The sequence below is a fragment of the Dasypus novemcinctus genome, chromosome 2, assembly GCF_030445035.2.
Source record: "Dasypus novemcinctus isolate mDasNov1 chromosome 2, mDasNov1.1.hap2, whole genome shotgun sequence".
NCBI classification, from domain to species: domain Eukaryota; kingdom Metazoa; phylum Chordata; class Mammalia; order Cingulata; family Dasypodidae; genus Dasypus; species Dasypus novemcinctus.
This window is the reverse complement of record NC_080674.1, coordinates 158480401-158490451: the sequence shown is the minus strand read 5'-3', so window position 1 is coordinate 158490451 and position 10051 is coordinate 158480401. Positions and strand designations below refer to the sequence as shown.

Sequence of the window (10051 nt, the reverse complement as noted above, 5' to 3'; positions counted from 1 at the left end):
AAAGGAGGAGAGGAAAAAAGGGATAGAAGAGAAAAAAGGAGTATGGGGTTAAAACCCTATTTCTAGCCATGAGGTATTCATCTGTTCTTGTCCAGCTTTTTCTCCCTCTAACCAATGCCCTTTTTATTTTCCCTTCGAATTATGTGGCTATGTTTGAGTAGCTTTTCACAAGATCATTTTCCTTATTCATCCTTAAAATAAGTCCTGATGCCCTATAATACATGGCAAAGATATAAATATAAGCAGTTATTAAACAAGTAGAACTGGAAGGTGGGTGGTAGGGGGTGTGGAGGGACAAAACATATGCTCATAACTCTGTTTCTATGAGTCAGTGTTTCTGATGTAACAACAGAATGATAATCGTAGGACAAGCCCAGCAATACCAGACACCAGCAGAAATGATTCGGGGCACACGTGTTAGGAGAGATACAGGTTCACAGCAGCAGATACAAAGGCAAACGAAAGGGTTAAGCAATCAGTGCATGTCATTAAGTCACTGGGCAGTTATGACAAATAGTTACCTGTGGTTTCCAGAGGGGGAGACAATAACACTCCTGTGAAGGGGTTTTGGAGAAACAGGTGCAATGAAGTCATGGTCAAACAATTTATTTACTGTAAACTTTAGACTTTGCTCAGGAAAACAACTGAAGCTGCCCCTCAAATCCCTGCCTACAATACCCCATTTGAGCAAATAAGAGGAGCGGGGAGAGTCCATGTTCACAGCCGAAAGGTCCAAGACACTCAAGTCCAAGGGTGCAGGAAGGAAAGTCTCCTTCAGATACAAATTACCAGCAGCACTATATCACCCCTAATACTTGACCAGTGAGGTAGATACACGGAAAAGTCACCAAAACACAGAAGATCCAGGTCCTCTGGGACAAAAGCCCTTCAGACATAAACTTAAATGTTCCATGCAAAAAGGAACTGAACTGTACAAGAAACAAATAATCACTCAAATACGTTTTCTCTTATTTACAGCTTAAAAAAATAAAAAAAAAAAAGAGGCAGAAGGATATCCTTCCTTCTGCACATCTCTATACAATTTTATTCTAATTTATTACACTCAAGTTAAATAGTCTGTTTAGTGTTTTTTGGGTTTTGAGGGGGGGGAGCTTTAAAAAGAAGAAAACCCGCATTAGAGCAGTGAGTCATTTGTGCTACAATTCCTCCCTTGTGAATCAACACTATCGTTAGGCACAGTACCTTGACAGTTCACAAAGTCTTCTGTGCCTGGGGGGTCCTCACGCAGCAGTTCATTTTCTTTCTCCTGCCCCAGGTGATATCCACTCTGCTCCCCCATGTAGTCAGTTTTGCTGTTGGTGCTGCTGGAGCCGTTCCCACAAGCCTTTAGAGAAGTCCTGCGCAGGCACAGAAGCTCCTGGAAGGCAATCCTGAAATCTGGGCTCCGGCAGTAGATGAGGGGATTGAAGGCAGAATTGACATAACCCACCCAGTTCAGGAGGATGTAAACTTCCTTGGGGATGAGGTTGTCCTGGATCACATGTACAATGTTGACGATGAAGAAGGGCAGCCAGCACAGGGTGAAGGTGCCCATGATGATGCCTAAAGTCTTGAGGGCTTTGTGCTCCTTCAAACAGAACTTGGAGGTCCTCCGGTACCCGTGCCCTCCCCGCTCATCGTGGTCCACCTGGCTGAGGTTCTGGGCGTGGAAGCGGCCTTCAGATTTGTCGATCTTCTGGAGCTGCCTTTTGGCCACCTGGAAGACCCTGGAGTAGACAAAGACCATGACCACCAGGGGCAAGTAGAAGGACACAATGGACGAGGCGATGGCATAGGCTTGGTTCGTGAAGAAGTCACAGCAAGTCTCCTTGGCATAGCAGTCGATAGCTTTCTCGTGGGTGGCCCGGTACCAGTGCATCTGGATGGGCAAGAAGGAGGTAAGGCCCGACACAATCCATACCATCAAAATGACCACACGGGCCTTATTCTTGGTCAGTAGGCTCTGGTACTTGAATGGTGATGTGATAGCAAAGTAGCGATCCACTGCAATCACGCACAAGGTCTCAATGCTGGCCGTGACGCACAGCACATCAATGGAGGTCCAAAATTCGCACCAGAAGTTGCCAAATGTCCACATTTTCATGAGGATGTGGCTGGCCCCAAAGGGCACCACGGCCAAGCCCATGACCAGGTCAGCACAGGCTAGAGAGGTGATGAAGTAGTTGGTGACTGTTTGCAGGCGCTCGAACTTGGCGATAGCTGTGATGACCAGGACGTTGCCAAACACGATGGCCAGGACGATGAGGGACATCACGATGCCCATGCCCACCAGCCACACCTCGTCCCGTTTCTGCGTGACGTCGTGGTCCGGCTCGTGGCTTCCATTGGGCGCCAGCAAGAAGACACTGCCGTTCCCGGGTTGCCCCATGGCACGCAGGCTGACAGGTGAGCGCACTGGCTGCCGGCGCACTGGCCGCGCCTCAGGGCGCGGACCTCGGGCAGGGCGCTGCGGGCCGCGAGCCGACGCCTGGAAGCCTCATTCAGCGGCCGTGAGGTGGGTTTGGTGGGGACGCGTCCTACACACTAAGCTTTGTGGGGTGTCTGGGCTCGCCGTGCCCTTCAGTCCCAGCCTGCGCTCTGGAGAAACCTCCTCGGAGTGCGCCCTGCCCGTTATGTGCACAGGACTTTAGGGGACCTGCCCTCCCAGTGACGTGCGAGAACTTTCCGCCAATGGCGCGCGGGCAGTCCCGAAGGGGCGAGGCCCACCCCCCCTTCCCGCCCCTTCTCTCCGCTCGCCCGCCCCCTCTGGGGGTTGGCGCGGGCGGGGCGCAGCTGCTTCCCGGCGGGCGGGCCACCACTCCCTCGCGGCTACCCTGGGCTGGTCCCAGAGGGCTAAAGCTGGGGCTGGCGCGCGTGCTAGCGAAACCCGGAGCTTTGGTCTCGGGTAGGGGCTGCTACCTGTGTCCTGGGCGCCTGTGCGGACTGAGGTCTCGGAGCAGAGAGCAGCGCGCAAGCACCTCCCAGCACACAGGAGCAGAGACCAGAGTGCCCACCCAGACAGGCATATACAGGCGCAAATGCACCGCGACAGACATGCTCAGACTTATACGAACCGCAGACACCGAGACACACCCGGCCAGCGCACCGACATGCACATTCGCGCGCGCGCACAGAAGCAGAAAGGCACAAAGTCACCCCGTCCAACACAGAAACGCGGCCAGAAACAAATACAGATGCACCCAGAGGCATTAAAGCATGAGCACACGCGGAGAAAAAAGTAAACACACACAAAGGCTCGCTTGGAGGCATGTAGAGCGGTGGCAGACACGGACCTCCCGGTCCAGGTATTCACAAAAGCCCCTTAAACCCAGGCAGATATAAATGACGCTCCCCCTCCCCCCAAACACACACCGAAAGAGAGGAGAGAGAGAGAGACAGACAGACAGAAAGAGGGACAGAGAGACAGGGAGAGAGACAGAGAGAGAGAGAGGGAGAGAGAGACGGGGGCGGGGGGGGGGTGGGGGGGAAGGAGAGAGAGAGAGATCAAGATCCAAGTATATTCCCTTTCAAACAATTGGCAAGATCACAGGAGGTGACTTCAACAACTGCCGATTTCTGTAACACATTCGCTGTCAAGTACTTTTGGTGCCCTCCTTGGGAATTTGCAGGCATTGAGACGTAATTTTACTCTGGATTTCATTGAAAGCTGGGGTGTTCATGTCTGTATTTTGGGTTGGAGGGAGAAAGTTTTATGCTTTTGTTTTTAATTCTTGGGAGTGTGGCATCACTCCCTCATTATCTGTTGGAATGGAAATTAGTTGAAAATGGTTTCATTTTCATTTGTGTCAACTTTTTCAGTAACCCCACTGCAGCTATAAACAAAACAAAACAACTACACGAGAAGCCTTTCATCTGTCCTATAGTTAATCTATTGTGTTGAACTATATGAAATCCCCGCTAATTAGCTGTTTCTTAATTTAAAAGATGGCAATTTCATATGGTACAAACTATTTAGACTGCATTACTATTAAGGACATTTTGAAACTATAGAGAGAAAAATATTATTTTTATTTTTAAAAAATCATACCAAACCTTAAAACTTAGGTCTTTGTGAAATACTTTCCTTTGTCATCCAACATATGACTTTACTGCTAAGAACAGATTAATTTTCAGGGTTTGATTTCACATGTATTAGTGGTTTCTGAAAAACTGCAACTATTTCCAGCAGTGCAACCATACATACTCTGTAGATTATATAATAATATAACAATAGCTGACATTTATGGAACATTCTGCTCTGTGCTTTTCATGTATTATTCCATTTAATCCTTCCAACAGTCCACTGGGGTGGGGGTGCTATTATTTTTAGCTTAATTCACAAATGAGGCTCAAATTGCTTTCCCAGGGGCACTTGGCCAGGCAGTGCCAGAGGTGGTGTTTGAATCCAGGTCTGTTTGATTCTAAAACCTTTCTTTTTATCTTTTCAGTGTTTGGAGTATAAGGAAGAAGAACTGCAGTTGGAATTAGAATACTCCAGGCTCCAGAACCCCTGTCTTGGCATTTCCCAATTTATTTTCCTCAGGTAAATCACAAATAGAAATCTAATACATCTCTAAAGGGGTAAATAAAGTCACTTCATTGGGTTGAGTGAGAATCAAATGATACAACAATGATAAATATGAAAGTGCTTTTGTACATATAAACGCCACACAAATATGAGTTATAAATTAAATTCATATAAATTACTCAGATTGGCATATACTGTTAGTCTCCTGTACCAAAAGAATTAAATACTTTAGGAGAAAAGTAAGTTGGATGTTTACCCGAAAAGTAAAATTCAGAAACAATTTAACCCCATGCCCCGTTTAATCTCCTTCATTAGCAGAAACTGGTTTGGCAAGACAGATGCCTTAAAAAACAAATGTTTTCCAAAAAGCCCACAGATATTAGTTAAGGATCTATTATGTTCAAGTAGCTTTCAAAATATACCCAACCCATGTTTGTGTTTTCCAAAATTGGCTCTGGTGTGATGCATTTTAGGAAGAGGCTGTGTCTGTTATGCAACAAAGTTTCTTTAAATATACATCTACCCTGAACTGTGGAACTAAGCTGTTTAAAAATCTCCTTCCTGTTTGTGAAGCTATGGAATAAATAAGCATATTACTTAACCTTCAGATACAAAACAACAGTAACAACAACAACAACAAAAACTCTAAGGACAAACACAAATTGATCATGCAGATAGGCACATAAGTCACTTAAGAGTTTAACTTTGAATATTTTGGGAAATACCTTTTTAAAAGCCCACACACACTTAAATCAAGAAGGGAAAACTGCTTATGTCAACTAGGAAGTTCCAGCCCTTGCCCACAAGGCCGGCGAGACGTACCAGCTCTCTCTCCTCTGCATCATCAAGCTGGTAGCAATTTCAAGACGTCTTCTCACTAAGGTCTTCTAGCCAAGAGTCGTTTCTCCTGACCTTTTTTTAGGATTGGAGGATTAGGAAAAGTTGGAATGGGAAAGAGTTAAGTAGTTTAGTTTATTTCCTTCAGCTTGTAAGTGAAGAAACTGAAAGACAGAAACGAGAATTCTAAGGTGGCAGAGCAAATTAGGAGTCCAGATTTACTCCTGACCAGTACTTTTCACTTGTCCACTGCAGCTTTTTCAGTTCCCAGTAGCCGAGTTTGACCAATACTGCTTACTCTGCTTAAGGATGTAGAGAGTTAATGTTGCAGTTGAATTGGAAAGTTCTTGGTAGACTAAATGCACTTTTATCTGACGTAAGAAAAAGCAGACTTTTTTATGTTAATTGATAGTGTCTAATTACATCTTTTTTCAATCCCTTAAGACAATGATTTGTCGTTTCCTGCCTGCCGAAGAGGGGGGAAAACACATTTTGATTTACCTACCAGGAGTATGGCTCCTTGGTGCCAGAGAATAAATCCCTCCCACCAATAAATCCAGGGGTGACCTAGGAAAATCTTATCCTGGGTCTTGGCTTAGATAAGATGCCTTCCGTCTTTGTGATCCTTTGAGTAGAGAAACATTTCTTTCTAAAAGATTGTTTTAGACGTCTGTCTTTAATATTATTCTGTAAAGCGTTATCTCATTAAATTGGCATTAAATTGCATGGAAAATGCTTTGCATGATGCCTTGGAAAAGAGATAGCTATTACTGTTATCTTATTTTGAATCAAAATGTATAGAAAGAAAGCATATTTGCCTTATCAGATCATAAGTGTGTTAGAAAGAAAGCTGTACCTGTAAGAAAACAAAAACTCACCCGATTGTGGAGAAGAAAAGAATTTTATTAACGGTCTTGCAAGAACGGGTACGTGACCTGGATAAAATGGCAGGCACACCAAACAGCAAGAAACACTGACATTTATACCCTAAACCCAGGTCCCTCCCCTGTTTCCCATTGATTGGGTACTTCAGGGGTTATAGCCTATCCAAATCATCCAACTAAGTTACAAGGTTCCACACTCCTGCTCTGTCTACACTCCATCTGGCTGGGCAGGCTTGCGCTGCGTTCACTACTGGCCCTGTCCCCACTTCTCACAATTGTCCCTTCTCACTTTGGCCCCACCCTCACTTCTCCCCATTTGCTCCTCCTCATTTTGGTGCCACTTTTCAAATTCCTGGCATGCCAAAACCTCTAGACCTCCTTTTCCTCCCTCCTCAAATGGCAGAACCTTTGTGAAACTTCCCCTTTGTGAAAAATTAAGGTTAACCTTTCCTACAAGTATGAAAGGACTCTTTAAGCGTGGATAATAAGTAATTTATTTTTAACTTGAATTGCTGTGAAAAAGAATTGAGAAAAAGGAACGTAACTTGGATCCTTAGAAAGGAAAGAAGAATGATTATGAAAATTACCGTTATCACTGAGTTATAGGTCTGGATGGAGTGTTAGAAGTTTTTGAATAAAGTATCTCACAGTCTTGTCAGCTCTTTACACAATACATCTACCAAAAGCTCTTAAAGGCATCTCACCAACCCCTTTTTTAGGTGTATATTTCTCCAGCTATCCAGATGTTAAGCTGAAATCCATCATTTTATAGCTTCCACCCAGGGATCCTAAGTCTGCCCCCTTGAGGCCAGTCAATACACATCTTCTCTTTCTTCCCCAAGACTGTCCTTAAGCTTTTGGGAGATTCTCTTCAAGTTCAACTGAATCATCTCCAGGCCGAATATTCCTGGTTGCCTAGGGTCTAGAGTCCCCCTTTACCACCATGGCAGGTCCCTTCTGTTCATGCTGGGGCTTGTCAATGTCTAAACTTAGCATCAATACCTGGAATGATGCTAGAACAAGTCATCAAACTGTCAATTTGCAATCACCTTGGCAACCATAAAGTAGTGCAGCCCTACTAGCAAAGCTTTCCGAACAGCTGATTATACTAGATGAATTTAATTTCCTGCTGTGCTGGAGTTTTATGAGAGACATGTTAATAAATTCGCCACATAGCAGGGGACTGAATAAAGGAAGATGGCACTAAATTAAAGCAAGAGCGACTTCAGCTGACCATAGGAAGCCCTCCTTGGCCTTAAGAGAATCAATCATTCAAGGGACTACCTTCTAGCAGCTGTTCTCAGTTGGGGTTCTTTGAGGGGATGAAATCCTATAGAAAATTGACTACTTTTCCCAATTCTTCAAAGGATGGTACATAAGAGACAAGTTAAGTCACTATATACAGTGTAGTGGATGCCTTAAGGAATTGTGGTTAATCATCTTGCAGAACCTGAGAGGGTTTGCTTGAGTCTAATTCAGGTATGGCAATGATGTATGTGATGTGGATGATTTGGGATAGAGGAGAGAGCATGGATGAAGGATTAGGAGACCTAAGTTCTAGTCTCAGAATAGTGAGCTGAGTAACCTCAAACAAGTCACCTTCTTTCTTTGAGTCTCAATTTCTCCAACCATGAAAAGAGAAGTTGCAGTAGGTAACATCTGAGGGCCTTCCTAATCTAAAATGAACAAGCCCATCATGGGAAGCATGCGAGGAGATGAACTCCTATGGAGTTGGGAGGCAAAAATTGTCACCATCCAATAAAACAATGTGGTTTGGATTTTCCTCATATTTAGGCTATTCACATTTCACTTTCGTCATTTCTGCCTAAAGTATATCATTATTAACTCAATATCTTTCTTCACAATGACTCACTTTTAAACCTCAAATACATTTATTTCTAAAGAAAGTCTTATATTACTGCCACAAGGAAACTGGTGTCATTTGCCATAAGTAGAAGGTAATCATGAAAATGATACAGTGTAAATACATTCTAGCTAATAGATTTTATTGCCTGTCAAAGTCTTGAGCCTGAGGCCTCTTCCTCTTTATTGAAAAGGAAGACTAGCAAGTTCTAGGGAGATATTATTAATGATATTTAGCAACAAAAAGGACTTTCTCCATATTTTTTGTAAGGGTTGAAAGAAAATTGAAAAGGGATTAATTCCTAAGCAGTACACTGTTGTTTAATATAGTGTTGCAGAATTATTTAAAATAATTTCTTATCACATGTAAAGGAAGTTCCCATGGTTGTAGTCTTGTGCTATGGGACACACTGCTGTGGTAGCCTGAGTCTGGGCTTTGGAGCCAGATGGATCTGGGTTTTATCCCTAATCAGCTGTGTGCTTCCTGCAACATGCTCAAACAGCTGACCCACAGGGTCTTCATATGTACAATGAGGATCAGATCCCTTGGCAAATTGTTGAGGGAATTGAAAGAATGAAAGAAAATCTGGTTCAGAAAGGAAGGGAGAGAACCTAGAGATATAACAACAGGAGAAATCAGCATAACTCAGACTGCGGGGCAGGCCATAAGTCAAAGGAGCTGGAGTGACTGCCAAATAGGAGAGCGATGGCCTGAGTATATCTATAGGACAGGAAGAGGGTGATGAATGCAGAGACAGTCATACCCAATTTGAGGTTTTGTATAGACATTATACTGGAGCTAAACATATGATAGTGATTCGGAGATAGATAAATTTTGGGGTGATATCTTCATTATGATGGAAGCACTTCCTGAATTTTCTTAGGAATAGGAGAACTTGCAGTTAGAGTAGATGCAAGAACTGACAGCTAAGGAACTTTCTGATAGACTCAATTTCCCTGACTTTAAAATGAGAATATTAATAGTACACTCAGAATATTTTTGATGGGCAAATGAAATAATGCATTTAAGAAACTTCACACAGTGTTTTTAAAAAAATCTTTATCACTGTCATCAACATTTTCATCATTGTCATCATCCTGGATATTCTAGGACAGCTTCAGTTTCAGGAAACCATATATGTTAAAAGACCCGAAAGACACTCATCATGCTTTTTGTTAATGATGTGTGTATTATGCACTAGGAGTTGCACTTACCACCTTCCATCCATACTCTCCTTTTATTCAGCCTTGTGAGGTAGGCACATTTATTGCCATTTTACAGATGAGAAAATGGAGGTTTAGAGGAATTAGGCAGCCTGCCTAGGTTACATGGTAAGCAAAAAGAGGAGAGGGCTTTAAACCATCTGATCAAAGGCCTTCTCTGAACCACTAACACAGGAGTCAGATGCAGAAGTCCAGGCTCACTGCAAGGGCTGCATGTTCAGACTGCTGAGGAGGCAGTGCCCTGGCTGTCAGGGTCTTGCCACTGAGCTTTACCAGACCACTGGAGCAAAGAGGCAGCAGTTTCCAGTCACTTATGGGAAGAAGGCCAAAAGACCAAGATTCAGGCCAAGCATCCTGATCACAATTTCTAAAAAGAGATGGAGGATGCTCGACCCTGGAAGTCACTGGCCAGGAGCCTCTGGGCTCCACTAACAGTGCTTGCCATAGTCCACTTCTGGCCCTTCTCCCCTCATCTACTGCAGTGGTGCCCTCCCAAACCCATAGACACACGTACTCACACAGGCACAGGCAGGCACAGGCACAATCAGCTTCCTCCAGGAAACCTGCTGACGGCAAGGCTGGTTAGAGACCTCTTCCACAGTAGCGCTTACCCCATTTGCTTGCTTGTTTTGCCCATTGCAATGTCTGTCGTTCTTGGAAGGCTTGGACACTAATACACTTCATTCATCTTTGTATCCCCAACGCCCTGACACAG

At 44.1% G+C, this 10051-nt stretch overlaps 1 protein-coding gene across 1 annotated transcript; it reads right to left on the bottom strand.

Moving 5' to 3' along the window:
* Nucleotides 1-590: 590 nt before the first annotated feature.
* ADRB2 (adrenoceptor beta 2) lies at nt 591-2648 on the bottom strand. The gene has a single exon (XM_058280678.2). It carries the CDS (start codon nt 2387-2389, stop codon nt 1136-1138), a length of 1254 nt encoding a protein of 417 aa, XP_058136661.1. The 5' UTR covers nt 2390-2648; the 3' UTR covers nt 591-1135.
* Nucleotides 2649-10051: the final 7403 nt, after the last annotated feature.